Source organism: Corticium candelabrum, chromosome 4, assembly GCF_963422355.1.
Source record: "Corticium candelabrum chromosome 4, ooCorCand1.1, whole genome shotgun sequence".
Lineage (NCBI taxonomy): Eukaryota > Metazoa > Porifera > Homoscleromorpha > Homosclerophorida > Plakinidae > Corticium > Corticium candelabrum.
In genome coordinates, this window is record NC_085088.1 from 4,575,164 (window position 1) to 4,601,306 (window position 26,143).

The 26,143-nt window shown below is 41.8% G+C and overlaps 5 protein-coding genes across 5 annotated transcripts in view; 4 read left to right on the plus strand and 1 right to left on the minus strand.

The window, feature by feature from the left end:
* The first annotated feature begins 15 nt into the window (after nucleotides 1-15).
* On the plus strand, nucleotides 16-7,275 carry LOC134178597 (ciliogenesis-associated TTC17-interacting protein-like). Its single transcript, XM_062645473.1, has 11 exons — nucleotides 16-63; nucleotides 118-170; nucleotides 4,019-4,207; nucleotides 4,269-4,324; nucleotides 4,904-4,981; nucleotides 5,042-5,102; nucleotides 5,160-5,272; nucleotides 5,327-5,433; nucleotides 5,486-5,550; nucleotides 6,634-6,749; nucleotides 6,812-7,275. The coding sequence occupies exons 1-11, from the start codon at nucleotides 32-34 to the stop codon at nucleotides 7,016-7,018; spliced, it is 1,077 nt and encodes a 358-aa protein (XP_062501457.1). The 5' UTR covers nucleotides 16-31; the 3' UTR covers nucleotides 7,019-7,275.
* Nucleotides 7,276-7,387: 112 nt separating this feature from the next.
* Nucleotides 7,388-8,927, plus strand: LOC134178596 (uncharacterized). The gene has a single exon (XM_062645472.1). It carries the CDS (start codon nucleotides 7,453-7,455, stop codon nucleotides 8,755-8,757), a length of 1,305 nt encoding a protein of 434 aa, XP_062501456.1. The 5' UTR covers nucleotides 7,388-7,452; the 3' UTR covers nucleotides 8,758-8,927.
* On the minus strand, nucleotides 8,781-14,339 carry LOC134178598 (ras-related protein Rab-35-like). Its single transcript, XM_062645475.1, has 2 exons — nucleotides 14,115-14,339; nucleotides 8,781-9,427 (listed from the first exon to the last, which is right to left on the minus strand). Exons 1-2 carry the CDS (start codon nucleotides 14,316-14,318, stop codon nucleotides 8,981-8,983), a joined length of 651 nt encoding a protein of 216 aa, XP_062501459.1. The 5' UTR covers nucleotides 14,319-14,339; the 3' UTR covers nucleotides 8,781-8,980.
* LOC134178595 (uncharacterized) lies at nucleotides 14,339-25,841 on the plus strand. The gene is made up of 28 exons (XM_062645471.1): nucleotides 14,339-14,610; nucleotides 14,758-14,808; nucleotides 16,402-16,551; nucleotides 16,608-16,700; nucleotides 16,761-16,899; nucleotides 17,257-17,353; nucleotides 17,417-17,474; nucleotides 17,533-17,630; nucleotides 17,688-17,760; nucleotides 17,815-17,875; nucleotides 17,943-18,055; nucleotides 18,107-18,198; nucleotides 18,257-19,259; nucleotides 19,481-19,586; nucleotides 19,646-19,702; nucleotides 19,759-19,867; nucleotides 19,926-20,016; nucleotides 20,143-20,229; nucleotides 20,290-20,442; nucleotides 23,265-23,397; nucleotides 23,459-23,491; nucleotides 23,544-23,647; nucleotides 23,703-23,786; nucleotides 23,841-23,953; nucleotides 24,017-24,041; nucleotides 24,116-24,184; nucleotides 24,422-24,886; nucleotides 24,954-25,841. The coding sequence occupies exons 1-28, from the start codon at nucleotides 14,371-14,373 to the stop codon at nucleotides 25,302-25,304; spliced, it is 4,248 nt and encodes a 1,415-aa protein (XP_062501455.1). The 5' UTR covers nucleotides 14,339-14,370; the 3' UTR covers nucleotides 25,305-25,841.
* A 233-nt stretch (nucleotides 25,842-26,074) lies between these two features.
* The window catches only part of LOC134178401 (multidrug and toxin extrusion protein 1-like), a 5,053-nt gene continuing 4,984 nt past the window's right edge, over nucleotides 26,075-26,143 (plus strand). Inside the window, exon 1 of the mRNA XM_062645279.1 lies at nucleotides 26,075-26,143. This exon is cut by the window's right edge and continues 269 nt beyond it. The gene's annotated coding sequence lies outside the window, so the exon portion shown is untranslated.

The following is a 26,143-nucleotide window of genomic DNA, read 5'->3' on the forward strand; positions in this document are numbered from 1 at the left end:
TTGCTATCAACCAGCGTATCGCAGCAACGGCATGGCGGAAGCTGATGCGGACAACAACGGGAGGTGAGCTCTAGGTTTTACGCTATTTTTGATCGTTCAAATAAAACCTGTGAATAGGGTTGTTTGTGCGGCTCCAGATGCGGTGAATTTCTTGTCGTCGTTGACAGAGGGTGAGTGTGACTGGAAGGAAAGCAGCGGAGCTGTTGCTTATATATGTAACTAGATGTGTGTGTGTGTGTGTGTGTGTGTGTGTGTGTGTGTGTGTGTGCGTGCGTGTGTGCGTGCGTGTGCGCGCGCGCGCGCGCGCGTGTGTGTGTGTGTGTGTGTGTGTGTGTGTGTGTGTGTTCAAAAGACTTAATTCAGTTGAGTTAGTATGAATGTAACTTATATATTGAATAGATACTTTATTATTAATTGAATTTGGTTCAAAATTTAATTTTTAAAATTAATTAATGAAGAAATAATAAAATAGTGATAGTAACTAATACAGACTAGTTTCATTATATTGCTGTTACCACCCGAGATTGAACCCAGGCCATCATGGTTAGAGAACCAGAACTCTAACCATAAGGCTATGGTTATGGTTAGAGTTCTGGTTCTCTGACCATGATGGCCTGGGTTCACTATGCTTATGGTTAGAGTTCTGGTTCTCTAACCATGATGGCCTGGGTTCAATCCTGGGTGTGGTGACAGCAATATAATGAAACTAGTTTGTTGGTTCTTTCTCACTGTCTATTTGGCTATGTCTGTGAGATTAGACTTGTTTTCATCGATGGGGAGTTTCTGTGATCTGGCGTGGGGATTGTTGGCAATGACGATCAGTGCTTTTCTGGTAGTCATTGATATGTACCGGGCATGCTGTTTGAAGCTGGCAAAATCCTCGTAGTGCACGCAATCAATGATTGATAAGCCAGTTACTAGCACCATATGGATTACGCGGAAACATGTACCTCTCTGGGACTTACCTGCCAGGTTGGTGGGCGCGCAGTTGAGGGTAGAGATCCCACTTACCCTACCTAGAGGGTAATGACGACATTAAACTAAATAGCAATAGTAATAAATGTCAGTTGGAATATATTTATTATAATTTTTAATTAATTTACTACATTCAGTATTTGTCAGTTGAAATATATTATAACAAGGTCATGTGATGTGCGATCGGTCACGAGCATGGCAAGAATGCAATAAGTTACATTCGGTGAATATTGCACTCTCAGCTATACACATCACGTGACCATGGTATAAATTGCTTATTGTGTGATTAACGTGCTATATGGCTTTTACTAGCATGTGGGGCAGGGTTATCAGCAGAGGCAAATACGTTTTGCATTTGTTTAATTAAAGTTATTTTATTTTTCTCAAAATATATTATGTACTGGGATTCTTAGTCGTCAATATGCTGTAATCAACATTAAATTGAGCCAATTGGCTTTAACATAGGGTGCAGTGAATACCGTAGTTCTGTGAATAGTGCCTCATGCTCAAATAAAGCTCCATGGTGAGTCTATATATGAAATACTAATGCCCAAAAATGCTCAGTTAGTGCCCCACTGGGTTAATATTCAAACTCAGTATGCATGTGCATCTATCAATGTGTACAGTTGAGATGAATGAACACCCAGATAGAATTACCAAGTGATGACGACAATTCAAAGTATGCAATAAACCAGGAATACCACTCATGTGATAGCGAAAGTAGCCAGGAGGTGTAACTGTAAGATAGATTAGGTAGTTTGTTTGTGTAGTGTGATAAGATAGATTAGGTAGTTTGTTTGTGTAGTGTGATAAGATAGATTAGGTAGTTTGTTTGTGTAGTGTGATGGTATGCAAATGAACAAATTATGCAACAGTCTCTATGCTTGTGAAATAATAATGCCCCATGTTTTAGAACTATGAAAAAAATAGCACCCCATTGGGCACTATTCGTGGAAATATGCTAGTAAGGTATACTTGACAGTCTGACGTCATAGTAGAAGTGAGATCACAAGGGGTGTGTTTTCACTAGTACCTAAACCGGTTTAATTAACAAGTTGTTTAAGCTAAACTGGTGTAAAGGATTGACCTATTTCCACCTGCTCTAAACCAGTTATATTCTAAACCTAAACCGATTCCTTAAACCCATTTTGTAGTAGGTTTAACAAAGAGGTTTAGGTTTAATTGTCATGTGACAGTAGCGCAATTGTTTAGATGGCTTCTGACAATGCCATTTTGATGGATATTGACTATTTTCTGGGATCGAATTGCCTTAAAGATGTAAGGGTCGTTGACTTGAGGAAAGAAATCAGCGGCTACAGAGAGAGGGAAGACGGCGTCCTTGGTCATCATCATGCAAATTCCTACTAACAGACTCTGAATCAGTGACAACCAACAATTACTCTGACTTGACGACAGAGCAGCCCAACACTTCAAAATAAGGCATTCATACCCATGACGGTTTGTTTTGCACATTCCGGATGTGCAGGTTCCTAGTGGAAACAGTCGCTTTCTTGAACTGGTTCAGTTTTTAAACGTGTTTAATCTAAACTAGTTTAAGGTGCAGCTAGTGGAAACATATGGCCTAGAATACTAACGCGACTTTATTAGAATGCCCTGTAGGATGTTATTAGTAAGTACAAAGCTGCTGTCTATGCACACTGTTGGAAGACTGCAGCATTTTTGCAACTGTACGTAACTCATCATGTCCTGTTGATGACTAACCGAGTTCATGTGTCATTGTGACAACCAATATTATACCAGTGAGGATGCCATCCTGACAACTAAAGTCACTCAAGTCATGGTGACCCACTAAATATTTTTGCATTTTTATGCTGTAGAGTAGAAGAATGAAATTACTCAGTCTGACAGACAGTCATGACACCTCTGAAGTCCTGGGATTTAATTCATTTACTTGCCAGAACAGTCAGTATAATAATTTGATATTATGAAGTATATGTCCTAAACACCTTGCTGTCCAAAAGTTTTGTGAGGCTGCCAAAGTGACGTTGTCTGTTATAAAATTTTGAACACTACTCACTTGTAATACAATGCTGCAATTCATCTCATCTCACCAATGTCTTGAGTGGATGATAGGAGTATGTGAAGGTGCCGTTGCAAACAACCTTGTGGAAATGTATTTCTCATAATACAGTACGTTAAGGAGCCATTTGTAATTTTTTTATAAATTTGGATTTGGGACGAATTGCTGTTGACCCACCCACCGTGAATTCCGGCCCTAAAATAATATGACTTGACATACTCTTGTATTGATGACTGACAAGCAAGCAATTTTATAATAGAATAGTGAATGATCTCTACTACAATTTTATAGTGTTCAAGTCTCCTAGACTGCATTGTACTGGTGGCAAATAGTGTGAAGGCGACAAGGATATGATGACGTCATTGAATTTGGTATTTTTAAGAATTTGAATTTAGGGCTTACCCATCCACCCCTTTCTGTTCGGCCCGAATCCGGATTTTTAAAAATACCAAAATTACAGACGACCCCTAACATAATGCACAACTGACATGCAGTTACGATTTACCCCATCCTGCTGCTATAAACAGGCAGCTGTAAGGTGCCACCTGATGTGGAGTAGGTTCTTAGTAAGAACACCTCCTATAAACACATTTGTGACAGTTAAACAGCTAAGTGTTAACACTCTCTGCACAGGCATCCAATTCTGGTGCCACTCTGTGAAACTTGAAAAGTAGCAAAGCTTTTCTCAGTAAAAATTTGAAGTTAATTCAGTGGGTTTGTTTTGTCACGTACTGCACTGCTTACGATTTCATCTTGTATTGAAACCATCAATCTAGTAGATTCTAGCTGTCAGTTCCTCAAATAGGTGTTAGCATCAGTTATCTCGCACACAAATTTGTTTATTACAACTAAACTTTTATGTTGCTGGCATCTTGCATTGTGTTTACCAACGACCTTTTTCTAATCAAATTTGACAAGCTATGGTGTACTCACCTGTGACTGCTGAATTAACAATGGTGCAGTGATGTTGGACTAACACACATGTTTGCATCTTGATTGTAGGCGATGAGATCATACCACAATTGCTGTTCTCAGAAACACTGTGTGCGAAAGTGGGTGGGAAGGCCCATCAACATATTAACGTAAATGTAAGTTTAGGAGGTACACCGGATGGCTCAAACTTCTACAATGTGATGATCACCAGAGTAAAGCCAACGTCAAAATCTGATGGCACAGTACAGACAATAACAAGTGGATCGACTCGAATGATGTGTTTCTCGACTGTTTGTTGATATTACTGTGTTGTTGTCAGCGACTGTTGCTTCGAATCTACAAGTTCTAGAAGAGAAATATGTGACTACATACGATGTAAGTAATGCAGCAGCGTTGATAGTGATTTATGACACGTACACCTACCACTAGAAGTACCAGGTAATAGAATAATTGTACATTATTGTATTGACAGTTGTATTCAAGCTCTTTTATTTAACCAAATTAGCTGGCTTATTGCAGACACCCACTACTGTACCTACATTGTGATAGGCAACATGCAGACTTGCATGAGACAAATAGAAAGATGTACTATTATAAGACACGGACATGTGCTGACAATTGGTGTATCAGTCACCTGACTCTTGCCTACATCAATGGTAATTAGTTATCAGCAATTAAATAGTGATATTTATGAAACAAAAAGCCGCCAGTGTCACACATACCGCTGCACTGTCTTATTTTTCAGACAGTGCATGTAAACCTTTTACATTGCGACTGAAACTAACAGAGTCATTGAAACCCTAAACTTGAATGATATCAAATAGAAATTAATTAACGTGATTGACTAACTTACTGTTAGATGATCTCCTTGAGTGCAACGTACTGTTTCAATATATATATATATTCCAAGTAATGTATGGGCCTGTATTGATTACATAAAATGTCTGTTTGCAGGATGGCAGAGAGATGAAACTTGCCTTGTCACAAAGAGATGACAAATATCATATGACTAAAACCGTGCAAATCGGTCAGGTAACAACGTTAACGTATGAGTTGATATGTAGTGTTTTCCAAGTCACTACCTTTGTATAGGAATCAGTAATCACAGTCAAATCATTTTCCATTTCCAGCATGAGTGGTTTTGTGTCAGAAGGTCGGGTGTCATTCGTTGTGATTTGCTGCTGTATTGAAACGTAGTCAATTCGTGTAGGTTCTAGCTTCTTGCTTCAACGAGTTATGGCACTGCAGCATCGGTCTTTCTCATTGCCTTTGGAATTTGTCGGATTGGATTATGAAGCATTTGAATTGTGTCGACTTATCTATGTAAGATGAGGTACCGGGGAGTAACATGTATTATGCACTGATGTGACTTTGTAGAGACAAGAGTCTGTAACTGGCGACAGCCAACCTTGTCAATACGTGAAGCATTACGATAGAGCTGATCGATTGTCACTAGTATACAAGTGTATACTGGACGATGGAGGGTGCGTGACACAAATTTGATATCAAGTTTGTCTGCAATGCATTCGTGTTTAGACGTCTCACATTTTATGGTTTACTTGGAGCAACAGGATCTGAAGCAGACAGTGATATGGATGCATGTATGTACAATATGTTTCGTAATTGTTGTTTTTGTCTAATTGTTTATTCAGCAGTGTTTGTCAGCGTGCTATTAATATTTTGTTTGCATGATTCTGTTTAAGCGCGCAGGAGGGATTCATAACATGCATGAGTTGGACAATTGGCAGCAAATGATTAATGGTGTCTGAATTTTGATATTATCAAAGACAACTGACATTCATAAATATTAAGTAACTTTACAAGCAATGTCCAATCAGGGTCTGGATATTGTAGTCGATTGTGTTGGCTTCTGTGGTCATCGTAAAAGCAATATGAAAGAAAAACCGAGTGTCAGTCCATTGTCAACCTTGTGTCTCTTTTCTCCATCTGTCTGTTGTCTGCATGTTGATCTGTCCATTTTTCTGTCCCTCCATCTGTGCTTTGTGTGATATTTGTAATGTTTACGTAACTACTATTTGCAGTCGGTTGTCTCAGGGAAGAAGGGATGTTCCACATCCTGATTGGGTAATCTTTTGACCTATAATATTATTGTACTGTGACATCCTTCATGGTTTGTTAATCTGGTTGATTATGTGGCATGCAATGAGTTTGTCTGTATTTGTTCCCAAGTCTGGTGTGAATTCAATTATCAAATGTAATTGGCATCTACACATCTAAGATCTCTAATCAGATTGATGTATGGCCTTATTTACAGAAAGGACAAGATGCTATATTGGAATGATGAAACTATTTGAAGCTCAATTGTGTTTGCATGTATAGAAAGTATTTGTGTTTTTACTAATAGAGTTTGGAATCATCTTTCATCTTAGTGTGGTGTATGTATTACCTTTCTTTAGATTGGCAATTTTATGGTACCACTCTGGTGAAGGGAAATTTTCAGTGCGCGCGCGCGCGCGCACACACACACACACACACACACACACACACACACACACACACACACACACACATACACACACACATACACACACACACACACACACACACACACACACACACACACACACACACACACACACACTTCACCAGTGATGTCTACGTATACTCTAGACACTTGCAATGCTTGGACTTGTTGTTTCTGATGCCTTTGTTTTATATACTAGTGCCACAACAGACTACTGACGCTGAGGATCTTCCTGCTGTTGACGTCATGAGCCTGCCAGGGTCACTACACTGGGAAGATGACATGGAAATGTTCTCACAGTATCTGGATAGGAAGGCAGGTCACATGACTAGCGTTACACTGACCGAAACTGAGCGTCTCGTTTTCAAAAATTACAGGAGGAACTGAAAGAAATTCACGCCGTTTACATGAGAGAACATCCAGAACTCAAAGCCATTCTCGCAGACTTCCTCCAGTTTTTGCTAATACGCAAACCTGACGACGTAACTGCGTTTGCAGCCGATTTTTTCGCGTCCTACTCGGCTCGAGCGGCGCCTAGCGGCGGTTTCGCATCATCAGGAAGTACAAGTGCATTCCAGAAATAGTTATACGCCCGACTGGTATACGTCTACATTCCAATCGACAGTGTAGCAACGCACATGCGCATCATTATTCACAGACTGAGCAAATCATCCGATCCCTACATTCATGACTGCACCATTTTCTAAACATTATGTGCTTTATACCTTAGAAAATGATACAATGTAGAAATGATGTATGTTGCTCATCGATCAGTCTAGCTAGAGCTGAATGTTCATGAAAGATGTCACAGCACGTACGCTCTACATAGTCTTGTTTCTACTCTTTTTCATACGAAAACCCCACATCTTTCTCTTTTTTCAAAATGAATATTAGATCGTTGTCTGTATGACATCATAAGACCACATTCCAATGCCACAGTGTACAATTTAGCAACGCACATGCGCATTCATTATTACTCACACGAATCCGGACGAGGGAACACACAGAGTTTACGTCAATGGAACGACTACGACAGCTAACATTAGGGAGACGACAAACGCCGTCAGACTCGGTTCTAACCGACAAGCGAAAAGACGAGCAATCCGTCCAGGTTCCTGCTGACAAGTCTGTTGCTTCAGGTGACGACGCGTCAAGACATCGAAGCCGCAGCGTCTTCCAGTCGATCAAAAACCGATTCAAAGGCTCGAGGCGTTCACGCGATGGTCGCTGTCACACGATCACCGAGCTCGGAGGCGTAGACGTCTCGCAGATGAGCGACGCGATGAAGAAGGCGCGCACGGCGTCGCTCCCCGCACCGCGACGCGACGGCAACGCGTACGAGCCGAAGCTGCTCGAGCAGTCGCCGCGACAGCCCGGGAAGAATCGATACGTACAGCGGGAGACGCTCTTGACAATGAAAGGAGGAAGTGGCCGATTGGGGGTACAGGGCGGTGGTGCGATTGAGCTATTCGAGGCGCCTAGTCTGGATGACCTCCTTGATGGAGAGCGCAGGTCTGAAGCTGTACCACCTGATGAGATTCTCAGCTCGGTAGAGACGCCTATATACGACACGGCGGCCGTACAGCGAGCGTTCGGGCCGCTCCGGGACGTTGGGCGTTGGTATTCGCACGAACAGGAACGACGACGGATACAACAGCAGATGAGAATGAGTCGCTACTCGCAGCCCTATCCGTTACCGGCCGGTAGCGCGCGTGAGGCGAACGACAACGGGACGAAGTCGGGTTTCTCGACAAGCGAGGAGGGAGACGAGGTGGTTTACACACGTGTGGGACCATGCTTTGACCCGAGTCCGGGACAGGCGAGAAGTCTGGCGTTCGGACTGAAGAATCTGGCCTTTCAGGGTTGGTACTGGGGCCCTCTGACTCGACAAGAAGCGGAAGAGAAACTAGAGGGGACCTCTGATGGCACGTTTTTGGTCAGAGACAGTAGTGATGACCGATATTTGTTGAGTCTCAGCTTCCGGTCCCAAGGCCGGACTCTGCATACCCGCATTGAATTCTACAACAGTCAGTTCAGTTTCTACCAGAGGGCCGATACCGAGGGGCATTCGACGGTCGTTGAACTGATAGAAAAGTCGGTGTGTGACTCAAGAGATGGGATTTTATGCTATTCACGCGGGCGTGGTCAGACTGCTCCGGCTTATCCTGTACGACTGACCAACGCTCTGTCGAGATTCAATCGAGTGAGATCGTTACAGCATCATTGCCGGTTTGTCGTTCGACAGTTGACCAGGTTCGACCTGATCAGGCAGCTGCCGTTGCCGAATGGAATGAAGGATTACTTGGAGGCGACGCGATTCTAGTCGATGATGATGGTCGTGAATGGTTTTGTGTTTCTGGTCAACGAGATGCATATATACAATGTAATAGATAAAGCAAATTTGACTACCCAAATCACTCATATGTTGACAAATCCCAAGCCTGCAAAATATCGTTTGAGTTATACAGTTAGTAGAAATTGATCAATAGTAAATCTTGTGCCTCGACTGTAACTTTCCGGTTGTCTGTCTGTCTGTCTCGTCTGTCCTAGCCGCAGAGACAGCATCCAGGGTCTAGTGGTCCTGGTCCTGGTCCCGGTCCCAGGGTGACTGTATTGTTCGCGTCTGGCGGGTTGGAGTAACCTTCTATTAAGTGCTCTGCGATCGTCTGAAACAGCTTAAGTACATCATCTTTTGAGGTAACAGACAACCGGAATCTCAGAGTCGACAGAAACCCTTGCTGGCGGGCAAAACTGTTTACCACTTGTTCATCTGCGAGACGAGCTTCAGGATCCGGTGAGCCATTGGTGTTGCCTACTAATACTCTGAGGGCATCGGATGACTCCGAATTTCCTTCTGTTATGAATGTGAGTAGACCGTCTAGTGAGGCTCTGTTATATGTGTTGTAAACATAGATGAACGCCTTGGTGCCGCTGTAGTAGTTTCTTGTGATTGTTCGAAACCGTTCCACACCACCAGTATCCCACAGGCTGAACTACACAGAAATAATTTCAACTGTTGGAAAAATGAGTGTCATTATATATATTTGGTCACGTGTTCAGTAGGCGGAGCATGTCGAGTTGGTCATATGTCGCGTGTCCACCCTGCACTACTGTACCCTAGCGTTTCAAGCCTTGGTTAATGATTCATTGTTACCTATTGACTCCCTTCTGTTGATTTGATTACCATTCACCCTTTCTGTCTCTGTATTGATCTAAATCAGTGTTTTCTGAGGATCTATATACTGAGCATTCATTGCTTGTTATATGACTTTGTGCCAGGCAGGTCAGTACAATACCCTACACACACACACACACACACACACACACACACACACACACACACACACACACACACACACCACAACACAACACAACACATGCACACACACCATACACTGAGCCAACAATTACATACGTAGGTGACAGATGGCATGGCAGGCCGTATGGCAAGAACTATATAGATAGAGTATACAGTAGCAACAAAAATTACAAGCAGAAATAAACATACACAGAGGCAGTCACAGGTAAGCAGGTAAATACTAGTCTTATTACCAAGCCAGACAGCATTTCCTTTCTTGGAATGAAATATGTAAGTAAATACAGTCCTGTCATTCTAATTAGGTTTGTACTATAATATTATTTGAACTGCAATGATTATTATGGTAATATTTCTGATTGAACAGGTTTGTTTGCAGATCATTTATGTAATGCAACTGTACAAGTCTGACGCGGTGTGTGTGTGTGTGTGTGTGTGTGTGTGTGTGTGTGTGTGTGTGTGTGTGTGGCTTGTCGTCAGAGGTCCAGACATCTAAAAGTACCCCCTCAGACACCAAAACAACTCTGAAGCAAACTTTGAGGTCAAGAGCCCCTGTATCAAACAACGATACCATCAAGTGTGATTTGAAACAATCAAGGAGTGTTACCCTGACATTTCCACAAAACCACAAAGCACAGCAGGAGATGGAGATGTTGCATCACCTAAGTCCAGGTGGGCATGCATGGTAGTACCAAGCGTGTGCATGACTGTTGCATCATACTATTACTACGTAAATTACAATATGCAATCTAACAGACATTTCATGTACAGAATAATGATAAAAAACCAGGGACCAGAAAGGGCCATTAAAAATATGCAAGCAAACTACTTTATGTGATCAAAGACAACACGTATTTAACTCGATCTCTTATCTGTCTGTCTGTCTGTCTGTCTGTCTCTCTCTCTCTCTCTCTTTCTCTCTCTGTCTTTCTTTTATTTCACTACATTTTAAGCATAATTGCAAACACTAAATATACAATAATCCTTGTGACAATGTCTCTGTCTCAAACTTAAAAAAGACTAAAACCACCTATGCCATGTACATTAATCTGTCTAGCTGTCTGTCTGTGTCTGTCTGTCTGTCTGCTTGTATACACTCAAAGGTTGCATGGCTAACATTGCAGGGTTCACATAGATGTGGGACATAATACTGTAGTAGTAGGCCTTGAGCATATATTCTCGTACTTATTCGAATTTGTACAGCACTTGTCAACGTTAGTGTACATAATACAGCACACTGTAAGTAATACACCAAAGTGCCTTTATCGATGACTGCCTGCCTGCCTGCCTGCCTGCCTGTCTGTTTGTTTGTCAAAGAACATTTATTGTAAACATCAATGCTAATACAGAAGAGCCTATATCACTAATGTCTGTCAATCTTTGTATATCACAGGGTATGGTAGTGCCCTGTATGTAGGGATTGCCCAGGTTAGGAAGCGTTGTGGGGCGTGGTCATCTTTTTGCACGCTTAGAAAACATAGTAAATGAAGACTAAAATTTCTCAAAATCAACGAAATGAAATGTTTGTACGTCGTGTACTATATCCTATTTTTGTTTTGGTCACTAATCATCTAACAACCTAGAAACAGTTGCTAGCCTCAGAGGCCCATGGGCCAATTTTATGGTTCTTCTTCTTTCTTCTTCTTCTCCACGGATGTCTCTTTTTGTACATAGGTACGGCTGTGAAACTTACGAAAACCCTTTAGAATTACCCGAACTCTATTCTTTTGGTGACTAGAGAAACCAAAATCAATGTTAATTTTAAACTGTGTTTCTTTCAAGCAGATTTGATCCAATGTCCGTCATCCACGCTATTGCACAGTTTGGGCCAATCACGGAGCAGTATTTGCGATTGCTTGTCCATAGCAACCAGAGACAATGGATGAAGAGCCAATCAGATAAGCCAAACGTATTTATGAAAGAGTTTATCATCAAAATTGTGTAATTTGATCATGTTTGCCATTGTCCGGTCTAGTCCGAAAATTGTTTGAGATCTGCATCGCACACAGGAGCAAATTGACAATAATTACGTACACATAGCAATTTATATGGGAACCTGACATTTGCAACGCATATCCCCCCCCCCCGTAGGTGATAAAATCTTTGGCTTTGACTACTAAGCTAACTTCTATTCCAACTGCCGTTGCATATTCAATTATACACGCACAGAAGAAAGAACAATGCAAAGGCACTAAATTAGGATCCATATTCGTGCTAGGATACCATGGTACAGTATACCTCGTAGACCTAGAAACCACTTGAGTAAACTACCTCTGAATCATGTCTAACGACAACTGTTACATATAAACAGGTTTAATTAACGCTAATGAAAACGCACTAAATGTTAGACATGCTTATTAAAGGCTTACAGGCCCTAATGAAGACATGTACACCCAAGGTATAATGTTGCGCTTTTGTGCTCCTAAAAACTTACCAAACTAGAATTTTAAAAACTGTTTCTTTGAAGAAAGAAATGGATGTAGGGATTGTATAAAAAGTAACAGAAACAAGATCTATAAATAATATTAAGCAAAGCCAGGCATCATTAATAAATCCTTCCAACCCCCACATTCCCTACATTTTACATTTTGGGGGTTGAAAGGATTCACTAATGATGTCTGGCTTTGATTCATATTATCTACAGATCTTGTTTCTGTTACTTTTTATGCAATCCCTACATCCATTTCTTTTTTCAGAGAAATTTTTTTAAAAGTCTAGTTTTTTACTAAAGAAACAGATAATGAACAATAAGTGTCACAACTACAACTACAGATTACATGCACAAATACACAAAAATAGAATTAAGTTAAAAGCTCCCCTATAGAGGCTACAAACCAAAACTTAGTTTACTGAATTGAAAATTGAACAACATCTAGACTCTGGATAGCTCTCTGTCCATAGGTTACTCTGATCATCTTTCTAGCCAACTGTCTGTCTGTCTGTTTGTCTGTCTGTTTACTCTTGTATAAAGTTAGTGATTGTTATTGGTAGAGTAAGCCTTCAAACATAATAATCTGTCTGTCTGTCTGTGAGACAACACCGTTCTGTGCTATTACAGACATGTAACAGCCAAGTGACCTTACAAAAATCTCTCTTCTCACATGGTCAAGTAGAGGTACAAATTCAAAAATAGGGCTATTTAAGCTTTAATTCACTAATCTCTGTTCGCGTTCACTGTGAATGGGGAACTACCTAACGAAGCACCTGTGTTGGATTAGAAACACTTAACTAATTGCCTGTGACCTGCTAAGTGATTATGACATCAATAGCTTGTGTACTGTGACTCCAGATTTACTGTTACTGACACAGACTTGTTTTACTGTGACTTACAATACCTGCAAAACTCGTAGAAAAGAAGAAGAAAATTTCTAGAAAAAAGACGAGATGCAGTTAAGACATCATGGAGAGCTATAACATCAGAAATGAAATAGATGATGACTACCAAGTGACGGAAGTTGATAGTGATGGTACATTGACCAACCAAGCCCAGACAAACACGACAGAGTATTGCTGAATGCATGAAGCTTTCCACTAGAGTAATAATAGTAATGAAGTAATTGGCATGGCAACTGCTTTGGTGACCACTTATCTGTAATCATATCCTAACCTTAATGTTCCAATAGACTAACGTTCTAATAGACTGGGGTCTTTGATATGCAAAAACCTTATCCTCCTAGGTGTGTCTTATTTACATGCTATGTTTAGCGTCTAGAAGAAATCCAGGCTCTTTCGCTTTAGAATGATGTCAAGATCGTCGCTTACCGGCCAAGGACACAGGAGTTATAGCGATTTTTGTAAATACACAGTGAACACCAACAGAGAGTAGGTCTTAATTGACTTGATGAACCGAGTTTGCTTGCTGTATCTTTTATAGTTTAATTAAAACCAATAAAATAATCTGTCTGTCTGTCTGTCTGTCTGTTTTCTGTTTGTCATTTAAAGCATTTTTGCAGAGTTTATAGACAACTTGTGTACAAGTAGAGGATGAACTATGCAATAAATAAACAATCTGTCTGTCTGTCTGTCCGTCTCAATACATATATTTTCCATTTACATCAAACGTTTACATCATGAGCAACCTAACACAACAAGACCATTACGGTCTTGAAGCATAATGTCTGTCTGTCTGTCAGTCCGTTACATACAGTGACACGTACTGTATATTTTCATAAAGAACCATTACAACCCGAAAGGCACTAAACCTAACAAAGTCTCTGCACCGACACTATTACAAGCGTCTCAAATAGACTGCTTTAGCCTAATAGGACATCTGCTCGTCTAGCTAGAGTTCGAGGTGGCCCGTCCCTAGCTAGTTCGTCTGTACATCGTCTTGTCCGGCAGTGCGCACGTCCATCTCAACCTACCAACACTCCAACGTCTCCAACGTAGACTCTATAACTGATTTCCGTACTCGTTCCATATCCGAGTTTCAACGGAGTCGCACTTTGCTGTTCCCGCCTTCCAGCCTCTTTCAAACTCTTCACAGTCTCGAACAACATCGATTTTCCAACCCCGACGTCGCCTAGCAAGACAACCTTGTACTTCCGCATTGCCCCAGACGCCGCCATTCTGCACGTGCAGGGGTGTGTTTAGTTACCTACGCATGCGCTAGTGTAGGGGATGGCTGAGAAGTCGTCGTATGCCAGTTCGTCGTCTCTTGAACGTATGCGACGCCTCTCGAAGTCGGACGACAGACTGAATCGATTTGATTCGGTCCAGAGTGCGTCGCCGCAATCTGTTCGTCCACCGCATGCGCAGACGTGTTTGCCGGTGACTCGCGTGCTCGAAGTTCTCCGTCTCGACAACGTGCTGACGAGCGAACAATGCACGGCCGCCGCCACTCATTTAGAATCGATGCCAGTAAGTAATTGTGTGACTTGGAATATGCATGAAGGGACAAGAGGTCGTCCTGGCCAGCGGACATGTACCATGGTGTCACAGGGGCAGGGCGGACGTTTGCTGTCCATGCATGGTTTCACACATTTTTGTCTTTTCTTTTTTTGGTAGCCGGAGACTCAAGGTAATTGGCTCAGGATTCTTCTTATGAACATGGTCAAGGTATCATTCTATAATAAAACAAGACTTTGTTTATTGCTGTTGTTGTGGTGAGGGTCAGGTCATTTAATTAGTTAATTAAACGCGCCTGTTGACGTGTGTTAACTTATTACTTTACTTATACTACGTATTTGGGAGGAAAGGCGTTTTTACACGTTGGGAAACGACTAACTATATGGTATCTAGACTGAGTCAGGCTAGTGCAGTAGGATGCATTTTTGACTGAAAGGAAATGATTTGTACCACCTAATCTTTATCTATAGAAAGTTTGGGATCAGGTCTTTAGCTAGAAAGCGATGGGCCTTCAGTATTGGCTAAGAGCAGACTGAAGAATAGAATGACATGAGTTTGTAACTTACAGGACTATGAAAGAGAAATTTGATTGAGTGGTCAAGGACTGAGTGGTATTCAAGCAGTGGTTGGTTGAAAGTGCTAGGAATGGTGCCTGACAACAGAATTAATTGAAGAGCTTTTGTTGAAAGATAATTTCTCCACGTGATTTGTAATCCCAGAGAAAAATGAGGAAGACAATTTGCTCTTGCAATGCAAAAGGAAGGATTTTGTGTTGTCACTCAATCGTCAATGCAGACTGTTGTCGTGGCTTTATTAGTTAATCTTGAAAAAACGAAACACCAACTGTAATGAAACCGGTGGTGCTGTTTGGTAATTTCAGTGATGAATTATAAGAAACGGGACTGGTAAAGTCACATGACTTAACGAATAACGTACTTTTCAGGGGGTGAAGCGACTCGCAAGTTATTGCCTGGGCATGAAAAGACAAATTACATGAACGATGAGGGTACTGTCTGCTTATAAAATAGAGGTTTGTGCTCAAAATTGGGGGTGCTCGAGCCCCCCAGTTCCTTCGCTCCAGCTCTAAAAGTCCTGAGTATATGGATACATGACTATGTCCAGTCACACTCAGGAATGTATCACATCTGGTGCAGTCCAATCATGAAGCAATTGTGTTTGGTTGTACATGCAACTACCATGGACAATGGACTAATACCAAGTACAACTGTCATTGTTCATGAGAGAATTTTACCAGAGCAGCATAATTCAGGTTTGCATGTACCTGGAGTGTTTTTGAAGTAGACAACGAAGTGACAAATTTACCTGTCTACAACTTACATATTTTATATATTGACTTTGCAACATATGTTGTGTAGAAATCGTACACATGACATATGCAAATTTGTAGGGTTGTTACTGTAGTTTGATGAAGCTCGTTGTTGGGTATTGGAGGTTGTCTAACTACTGGGAAAGTGAGGATTCAACTAATGGGAGACAGAAATTACAGATTCTTTTATCATGCTATTATGCTATGGATTGTCGTTAATAAGTACACACACACTCAATGTGTAATATATTTTATAACTAATTGCATGGGGTGACATGACAAAATTATTTTAATTATGTGGGTTGAATGTCTTCACCAGCACTGTAGTTTCTGCTGACTGTTCAACAATTTGTGTCACCAGATTACATTGATATACTTGAAGCATTAACATTTAGTTTATTGGATTTAGTGTGTTAGCAGTCTGTTGCAATATCATAGTAGTACATGACAATGTCTATTAACGGTTTCTTGTTTAGTACAAGCAGCTGACCATTGATGCTGCCGAGCGGTATGCTTCACAGTTCGCTTTGGACACGAATGCAGTCAAACAGCAAACGGAAACGTACAACTTTCCTGTCTACAAGTGGAATAAACTTACCAGGAATGCTCAACGGCGAATTCTTCAAGTTGCTGCTTTTACTGTCACGTTCTGGCTATGTTGTACATATCATTGTTTGTTTAGTTCGATTTTCAATCCAAGAAGATGCTGGTTATGCATCGTGGGCAGGTTCATAAGACATTCTATTTTACAGAGATTTTGCGATATGAGGGAGACGTGAGTGTTGCATTATGTTGTTTATTGGTAGAGAGAATGTAATGGTGTGTTGTGCTATAGGAGAATGAGCGATTTTATATCTATTTTGCCAATCACCATGATTATGAGTTGGATGCAGATTCGTTAGAGGACAAGAATAAGATATTTTCAGTTCTCAACCAGATTATACAACAGAATGGTGTTGGAGATAATGACAGTGGTTAGACTCTGTGTGTGTGTGTGTGTGTGTGTGTGTGTGTGTGTGTGTGTGTGTGTGTGTGTGTGTGTGCATGCACGTGTGTGTGCATGCGTGTGTGTGTGTGTGTGTGTGTGTGTGTGTGCACGTGTGTGTGTGTGTGTGTGTGCACGTGTGTGTGTGTGTGTGTGTGTGTGTGTGTGCACGTGTGTGTGTGTGTGCACGTGTGTGTGTGTGTGTGTGTGTGTGTGTGTGTGTGTGTGCGTGCATGAGTGCGTGCATGCGTGAATGTTTTGATTTGTTTTATATGTAACACGAATACTTGAGTTGTCACATAATTTGAATCTATAAGGAGTATTGCTATGCTATTTTGTTTGACAGATGATGAAACTGGTGATAACTTTTCTTCGCAAGTTGAGATAAAACAAGGACAACTGGAGAAGCGTGGACACAGTGCTGCATATTTCACGTGGGCAAAGTAAGTGATTGTGTCCATCTATCTGCTACAGTTGATACAAATCAACCCTGTTGATGTCGGTAGGCGTTGGGTGAAGGTAACTCCTGGCTCTTTATCATACTACAAGACGGATAATTTTCATGTATGTTGTCATAACAGCATGGAATGCTGGCTGCTTTATAGCTTCATGTGCTTTGCAGAATGCACTGAATAGTATTCAACTGGGTGCTCGCTTTGCTACCGTTCAGAAAGTTGACCATAACGGCTTTTCTGTTTCTACGACTACAAAAGATTTTCAGTGAGCCATTTCATGTCATACCAGTTTCACTCTTGAGTTGATTTAACAAAAAATTAGTTTTCGAATTCCAAACCCAAACAATGCTCGTCCAATAGCATCTGTTGCGGCCGAGCGAGATCTTTGGATCGAGGTAAGTATATAAAATTTATTTCTAGGTGCTCGTTTTGACAGCTGTAATGTTTAGGCTATCTCCACAGCTGCATCGTCTTTGAGATTCTCTTCAGTGTTTATTGGCCAGGAGTCTGGTATGTCGTGCTTGTTGTTATGTAGTTATCTGTTGAGATACAATGTGCTGTATTGATGTCTTTCAAGGTGTGCCTGAATCGAAAAATGTGTCTGCGATGGTTAGGATGCTGAAGAGAGAACTGAAGAGTTTATTACAGTCGCTGCCCGACACCGAAGGATCTTCGCATGCTGTTGCTCGAGTAAGTGCTATCTATTTTTTAAGGTTTATGGATACTCACCGATCTGTTAAGGTTCGAAAACTGCATCAAATGGCAAAAGCGATTCAACAGGAAACGTCTGAGGTCACTCCTGTTGCGAGTGGGGGTAGTACTTCACCAGTAAAGTACTGAAGAGCTTTGATCTCCAATGTTTTATGTGTGTAATTGTTTTTCGTATATTAGGGTGTTTTCGCCTTCACTTGCACTTGATGAGCCAAAGGACTCGTTGTTTAAGTCCGTCCGGTCAAAGTTCAAACGATTTGGAACACCGTCGAAGTCAAGTGGTGGTAAACCCGTGTCTAAAATATCAGCTCCGATGCTTGTCACACGTCCAAACGATCCGGCACAGCCATCTGTTGTGTCTGCGAAGGCTGCAGCGGTGCCTAGTCCAATTCTTGTGTTATCGTCAGCAAAAGACAGCAAAAAGCCTGTAGGCATACCCAGCAGTCAATCGGAAAGTTTTATTGTACAAAGCAGTCAGCCGAAGGAACATCCAAAATTGGTGATGTCGAAATCGGGACCGGCTCCACATGTTCCTGCTCCCTACGTGTCGAAGTCAAAATTGGCATCAGTAGTAGCGACATCGGAAGTCGTGCATACAGAGAATCAATCAAGTGAACCCGTCTATGATTTACTCATTCCAAAGGCGACCGAAATGAAGCCTGAAAGTGATAAGTTTGTCGGAGAGTATGCGGAAGTTGGAGCAGAAGCTCAATTGCATACAACAAAATCTCAGCTAGAAAGCAGCAAAATGAGTGAATTTCAATCTAATGAGTACTCAGTTGTACAAGCATCTTCACGTAACTCGGACGAGAAGTCACCATCTGCTCGACCCGTCGTCTACGAAACTGTAGAGCTTCCCACATCAGCGAGCGGGCAGGATGATGTCTCATCGGCTGTGCCAGTTGGTGTTTATGAGATCATACAGCCTTTTGAAGATTCGAAGTCTCCTCCAAGTGTACAACATTTGGCTGCACCGGTGGTACCTCCGTCTTCTCAGGTGGCAGCTGTACCACCTCCGCCTCCACCCCTAGCTGGTGGATTTCCACCGGGTGTACCTCCACCACCACCAGGATTAGGAGGTTTGTTTGGAGGTTTATTTCCATCTCTTTTACCACCTAAACCGACGATTACTCCCAACTGTAAATTGAAGCAGTTCTTTTGGGCAAAGGTGCCGGACATGATGGTATGCTCTATCACTTTGATTTGGAATTTACATTCAACACACACACACACACACACACACACACACACACACACACACACACACTCACACACACACACACACTCACACGCACGCACACACACACACACACACACACACACACACACACACACACACACACACTTGCAACGCCACAATCAGATTAATCTCAAGTCTATTGACTGAATAGGTTGTGTGTCTAGGTTTCGAAAGCATTTTGGCTGGAGGCGAATGATGTCACAGACAAATTGAATGTCACTGACCTTGAGCATATGTTTGCTGCCGACGAGGCGTCGCCATTGCCGACTGGTAATACCTGCTTGTGTTTGTTGCACTCATATGTTCTGACATGTACATGCTGAACTTAGCACCAAAACCTGTTGCCCCGAAGAGCCTGCTGGATAGTAAACGAGCCCAAAACTTAGGTAGAAATGAGACTGGCAATTCTGTGTTTCTACTATGAAAGATTGTTTTGTGTCAGGCATCTTTCTGAGTGGTTTTAAGATGTCTGTTGAAGAGTTGGATGGAAAGTTGAATGTTGTGGATCCAGACAAAGGTTTGCCACTTGAACACGTCATTTCACTGAAACGGTAGTGCCAAGCAGTATGTCTTGTTTGTCATTGGATGAGGACATTTATTATGATCCAGTTTTCAGCCGAGTGAAGAGGATGTTGAAATGTACAGAAATTTTAGTGGCGACAAGAGTGTATTACACTCTGTGGATCAATTTATGATGAAGGTTATATGCTGTGTGTGTGTGTGTGTGTGTGTGTGTGTGTGTGTGTGTGTGCGTGTGTGCGTGTGTGCATGTGAGTTTGTGTATTTCTTGCAATGGATCTGCATTTGACTATTGGATTGTGTTTAGTTATGCTCTGTAGCTGATCTCTCCAGAAGACTTGAGTTGATGTTGACAATTAGAGAATTTCCTGAGCAGTTTGAAGAACTATTACCGGTTTGCTTGATGCGTTTTGTCTATTACATATGAACTGTACTCACTAAAGTTTCTGTACAGTCAATATCAACAGCAATTGCAGCATGCAATGAGCTGACTGAAAATCGGAATTTTACTGTGGTGTTGGAATATGTTCTTGCCATAGGCAATTACCTCAATGGTGGCACAGCACGAGGTGGTGCATATGGCTTTCAACTGAAGTCACTGCCAAAGGTAACATTTAAGATCCTGTGTGTTAATTAATTAATTAATTAACACATGCAATATTAATTACTTGTTGATCATCAGAATTTCTAAAAAAATTGACACAGACCGACAGTTTTTTCATATTTTTCATATTTTTTCATATTTTTATATTTCATAATTTTTTATATTTTTTATATTTTCAAGAGAGAAATCATTGAGTGCACAGAAAGCTGTGGGCTATCAGTGCACAGGTACGCATGTGTCACTACTACACCAGTCACATGCAACAGTAGCACATGTCACTTACTTACTAAGGACCTGCCACACACATTCACGCAGTGAACAGTAGAGTCGTCAATCTAATATCAGACGTTCTCTGATATCGGACACTTCCAGACAAATAACAAACGAGAATTTCTTTTATCTAAAGGCATGAACGTAGAGACACAAAAACAAGATGTTAGATTAGGCTTGATCGCTTGACGTCTCACCCTTCACATCGACAATTTACCATTTCCGCTGCTGTTCTCCTATATCGGACACACCCCTCTAATATCGGACAGCTGTCGGTTTTTGCTTTTGACGGCGCCACAGCTTACTGTCTTTACCTTCAAATAACAGGTACCATTCTCTTCTACGTGCAGTAATAACAACAGATTGGCAGCTTTCCACGTTCTCTCAAGAGGTTGAAAAAGAGGGGCAGGTCATGTTCTCTAATATCGGACACCTGTTGTGCTTGTTGCGAGTACAATCGCAGCAAGATAATGCGATGGATTATGTCAACGTTGACGAGAGACGTCTAGAAACTGCTCGCCGAGTATGAAAAGCCTTTCATTTGTCTCCCATGTCAAACGAGGCAAGTAGCTGGAAAGACAAGTATCTTGAAATTGCTTTAGTATTGCATGTATGCCTATTATAGGCGGAAATAGACAACTACGATTGCAAACAGCTGTGTTCTAAAGGTCAAAACTGCATCCACTTGTGTGTATGATGCGGCGGTGAGGTCTGGATATGCAAGACTAATTTTAGCATTGTCGGCTACTGCCGTCTCTATTCATTTGTTCGCGAACGATGGCAATACATAGGATGTGGATGGTGATTCGAGTAAGCTACCGTTTTCTGCAAGACGCATTCCGTTTGTGTAGCGTATGAAGGCAGACACGCATGTGGATGCAGTTTTGAATTTTAGAATACGGCTGTTTGCGATCATAGTTGTCTATTTTGTGCCTATTATAGGTATACGTGCAATACTAGAGCAATTTCAAGATACTTGTCTTTCCAGCTACTTCCCTCGTTTGACATGAGAGACAAATGAAAGGCTATTCATACTCGGCGAGCAGTTTCTAGACGTCTGTCGTCAACATTGACATAATCCATTGCATTATCTTGCTGCGATTGTACTCGCAACAAGCACAACAGGTGCCCGATATTAGAGACACGACCTGCCCTTCTTCTTCAACCTCTTGAGAGAACGCGGAAAGCTGCCAATCTGTTGTTATTACTGCGCGTAGAAGAGACCTGTACTTGTTATTTGAAGGTGCAGAAATTATAAATTGTCAACGTGAACAGCGAGACGTCAAGCGATCAAACCCAATCTAACACATCTTGTTTCTGTGTAACTATTCTCTACATTCATGCCTTTGGATGAATACATTCTCGTTTGTTGTTTGTCTGGAAGTGTTTAATATCAGAGAACATCCAATATTAGATTGACGACTTTACACGTACAGTACATACATATCATTAAAAGTTCAAACTCAGAATAAAAAAATTTTGGGCAGGCTCAAATTGGGATGGTTGCAGATGATCAACAAGTAATTAATTTTGCATGGCCGTAGTTGATGTTTATAGAAGTACTAGATCTATGCCCCGTCCTTTGTACGGGCAAGATACTGTAGAGTTCTGACGGAAGACGCATTTGGACACATCACGTGCAATCTCTGTTGCGAGGTCTCGGATGTGCTTAATGAATTTGAATCTTGCTCTTCGTGCTTGTTTCAATAGAAATCAACACACTCCTCGTGTAGTGCTTGCTGCAGGAAACGTGTAGGTTGGATTGGTGTAAATGCAATCAGAATTTGGAGAGAAACGAAAGCGCTACAAGAGTAGCTAGAAATAGTCGATTGCTCGAAGCTTTGTGAAGGACGACGGCATGTACAGTCTACACAGGACTGGTGTGGGCGTGTTCGAATGAACTGGAATGTGTAGCGTTTGTGTCATCGAGAAATTTTACGCTGGGGTCGACCCTTTGAGAGGGGACTCGGTGCATAATTTTTTAATGTTTTCACGTAAACCTTCCCCTTGGTGTGCCGAGTGTGTTTACCGATTTGGGTGCAAACGGACAAAAGACATGGCCGCGTATCACGAACCCACTCTCTCTCTCTCTCTCTCTCACACACACACACACACACACACACACACACACACACACACACACACACACACACACACACACACACACAATTTGAGCTTTATATAGACTAGATTATTGACAGCGGTGTAGGAACCTAGATTTGGTTGAGGGGGCACACATCTGCTGGAGGAGGCTCTGCGAATAGGGCTAAATGTATTACTAAGCATGCAACACAGCAAAAACAGGAAACTAACATTAACACTATAATGTTAGTGCAGTATGTCACGTCAGTTTTATCAGTTTCTACGTCTGTCATCCTTATATATTAGCTGGTCACTTGACAGCTGGGAAAGTTGAGGGGAACGTGCCCCAGGACCCCCAGTAGCCCCAGTGCCCTCCGTTCCTATGCCTATGTATTGTACTGTCGTTGTTGGTTTAAAGTTATTGAATTGCTTTCAAAGGCAAGCATGTAAGGTAAACGATTGTTGTTTTGCAGTTGGCTGACACTCGTGGTCGTCGAAGTGCAAAATATACATTACTTCATTATCTTGTCGACCTCTTAAAACAACGTGATCCTTTGGCACTCAATGTTGTTGACGAAATGACTAACATTCCAAAGGCAGTCAACGGTACGTCACATTCTAATTGCACTTCTCTAATCATTAAGATGAAGTGATCTATTGTATGTAGCATCTGTTAAAGCATTGGTAGCTGAAGTCGATGGTACGTCGGTTATATTCCACATTTTGTTGATTTGTAATACTCTGAATGTCAGTAATGAAGCGAGATCTGTCACGAATCAGTCGTAATGCGGACAACCTACTGAAGAAGAAAGAGCATCCATCTCATACTGACAAAACTTTCAACTCATCCGTCAAGGCAAGCAATGTAGTCTACACGTAACAAGTTTGCCAATCAACGATATGCTGTTTAGGCATTTGTTTTACGGTACGAAAAAGAGACCGATGTCATGGATCGGCAGTGCTCACAGTTGAAGTCACAATATTTGTCTGTCTTGGTAAACTTGCCAGTCTAATGTCGGTCGCTTTAGAAATTTATTTTTCAATTGTAGGAGAGATACGGCGAACAACAGAACACAAATTCAGAAGACATATTTAGCAGCGTGCACACATTTCTCGATCTCTTGAAGAAAGCGAAGAAAGATCAAGGTTCAGGAACAGCAAGGTAGCAATAAGTGAATGGTAACTTATTTATCATATTTTTATATGGCTACTTGCTTTATAATAGTGGATCTGGGAAATTCGTACCTCAGGTATGTAACAAGTTTTTTTGTGAAATTGACCGACTTTGAATGGTTAGGTAGATGTAAAGTATTGATGTGTGTAGAATGCTCCAACTGGTGCATCGGCTCTGTCATCATTTAGTCTTCTTGCTCAAATAGCGGCCAGTGACAAAGTGTGTCGTTTATGTAGCTACTTGTGTGTGTGTGTGTGTGTGTGTGTGTGTGTGTGTGTGTGTGTGTGTGTGTGTGTGTGTGTGTGTGTGTGTGTGTGTGTGTGTGTGTGTGTGTGTGTGTGTGTATGTGTGCACATGCATGTCTGTGTGCATGCGTGCATGTGTGTGTGTGTGTGTGTGTGTGTGTGTGTGTGTGTGTGTGTGTTAGGTTATTGTTGGCTGATTTTCGTATGACAGGGAGGGAAGGTCTTGGCGAAACCTAAGAAGGAGACTCAGAGTAATGGAAGAGTCACAAATCCTGCAATGACTGCAGCACCGCTTGTCTCACCAACCATCTCTGTCTCTACCTCTGGCAGTCTTCATTCACAGCAGTCTCTGTCTCCTCGGTTTACTTCTCCTGTTTCCGATTCTACGTCGGACACAGAGTTGGTCAACGGTCGTCACCTGTCTGGGAGTCAATCTGGATGTTCGTCCGATGTGGCAGTAGAAGCAGTGTACGACACGCCCAAGAGTTTCTGTTCATTAGACAATCCCGTATCGACTTTCAAACCTGATTTGACAGAGAGTATCGGATCCGGTGTCACAGTGACGTCAGCAGAGGCTTCTATTCAAAAGTCAACAGCAACCGTAGCTTCATATGCACCGAATGCCTCTCCTCCTCGCAGGTCCACAGACAACGCAACGAATCACACTCAGCTGCAGGTAATGAAAGCGTATAATTTTGTAGTGTTGTGTCAAGCGGTAATGGTAGTATTGCATGTATTCTCAGTATCAGTCTTCACCTCGTCTGTCTCGGTCACTGTCCGTACCCACGAGGCAGAGTTTTCAACCCACAAAGGAGGGATACCTTCAGAAAATGAGCGGGGGTAAGAAACGAGCGCCTCACTGGGACACGCGCTTTTTCGAGCTGTCAGACACGGGTTATTTGCATTACTACAAGAAGCAGGATGGAAAGTGTATGGGTTCGATATATCTACGAGGATGTCCTTTGTCCATTAGCGAGATCGATTCTCGTGTGCTTGTGTTGGAATCAGAGGGTCGGGTGTGGCAGTTGAAGGCAGACACGCCCGAGTTGTCTCGCGAGTGGCTGCACCTTCTGGAGTTTTATACGAAATCGTAACGACTTTCATGTGTCTTAATGACGGTATGTTACATTGCTCATAGTTCACAGTACTTGTAGCTGCAACTTAGCAGCCAATTGTAGTTCTGCTCTATCAATGTATTTCATTATTTCTTACATTTTCACGAGATTGTTTTACATTGCAGAGTTGTTGTGCCATGTTAGGTTTTGCTGGATCGGGCAGCCGACTTGTCTCTGTACTTTATTGATTTTTGCATTGATTTATGGTTAGGTCAAGACTAAATTATACTCAAGTTGATTTAAATGTGTGACATACTGCAGTGTTGGGCTAATGTGTGCATCACAATGTGGTGTGCTCTAGTAGTATTATGTTAGAACTCTAAGAACCAAAACTGATGCTGTATGTTGTATGGTCATCGTATATTTTGACATCGTGTGTAGACTGCTGATAGTAGGTGTACAAGTTTTAATACTGTACAACAGAGACTTTGAAACTGTGCTACTTTATGAGCTTCTTGGTGCATGCAGTTGTTTCTTTTCTTCTGTACTGGTTATCAGTTATGTATGCATATACAGACGAAGGGTGCAGAACTCAGTATTAAAATGGCCATTGGTGATTGCATAATGCACAAACCTGAAAACTGAAACCAGCCGTCAGAATGGCTCACGTGAGCACGCACACGCACACACACACACACACACACACACACACACACCACACACACACACACACACACGCATACACACACACACACACACCACACACACACACACCACACACACACACACACAACGTGCAACTTACTTTTTGAACACCCATACATGTATCATGTATTCATTTACTGTGATGTATATCGTAATTAATGAAGTTAGCTGTT

Excerpts from the sequence above, each read along its gene's own strand:
- LOC134178596 (XM_062645472.1), top strand. The coding sequence starts at position 7,453 with ATGGAACGACTACGACAGCTAACATTAGGGAGACGACAAACGCCGTCA.
- LOC134178598 (XM_062645475.1), bottom strand. The coding sequence starts at position 14,318 with ATGGCGGCGTCTGGGGCAATGCGGAAGTACAAGGTTGTCTTGCTAGGC. Across the intron at positions 9,428-14,114 it reads TTGGAGACGTTGGAGTGTTG|TTCAGCCTGTGGGATACTGG; the intron begins GTAGGTTGAGAT and ends ATTTCTGTGTAG.
- LOC134178595 (XM_062645471.1), top strand. The coding sequence starts at position 14,371 with ATGGCTGAGAAGTCGTCGTATGCCAGTTCGTCGTCTCTTGAACGTATG. Across the intron at positions 19,703-19,758 it reads TAAACGAGCCCAAAACTTAG|GCATCTTTCTGAGTGGTTTT; the intron begins GTAGAAATGAGA and ends GTTTTGTGTCAG. Across the intron at positions 23,398-23,458 it reads CATTCCAAAGGCAGTCAACG|CATCTGTTAAAGCATTGGTA; the intron begins GTACGTCACATT and ends TATTGTATGTAG.
- LOC134178597 (XM_062645473.1), top strand. The coding sequence starts at position 32 with ATGGCGGAAGCTGATGCGGACAACAACGGGAG. Across the intron at positions 64-117 it reads GATGCGGACAACAACGGGAG|GGTTGTTTGTGCGGCTCCAG; the intron begins GTGAGCTCTAGG and ends ACCTGTGAATAG. Across the intron at positions 5,551-6,633 it reads AGACAGTGATATGGATGCAT|TGCCACAACAGACTACTGAC; the intron begins GTATGTACAATA and ends TTTATATACTAG.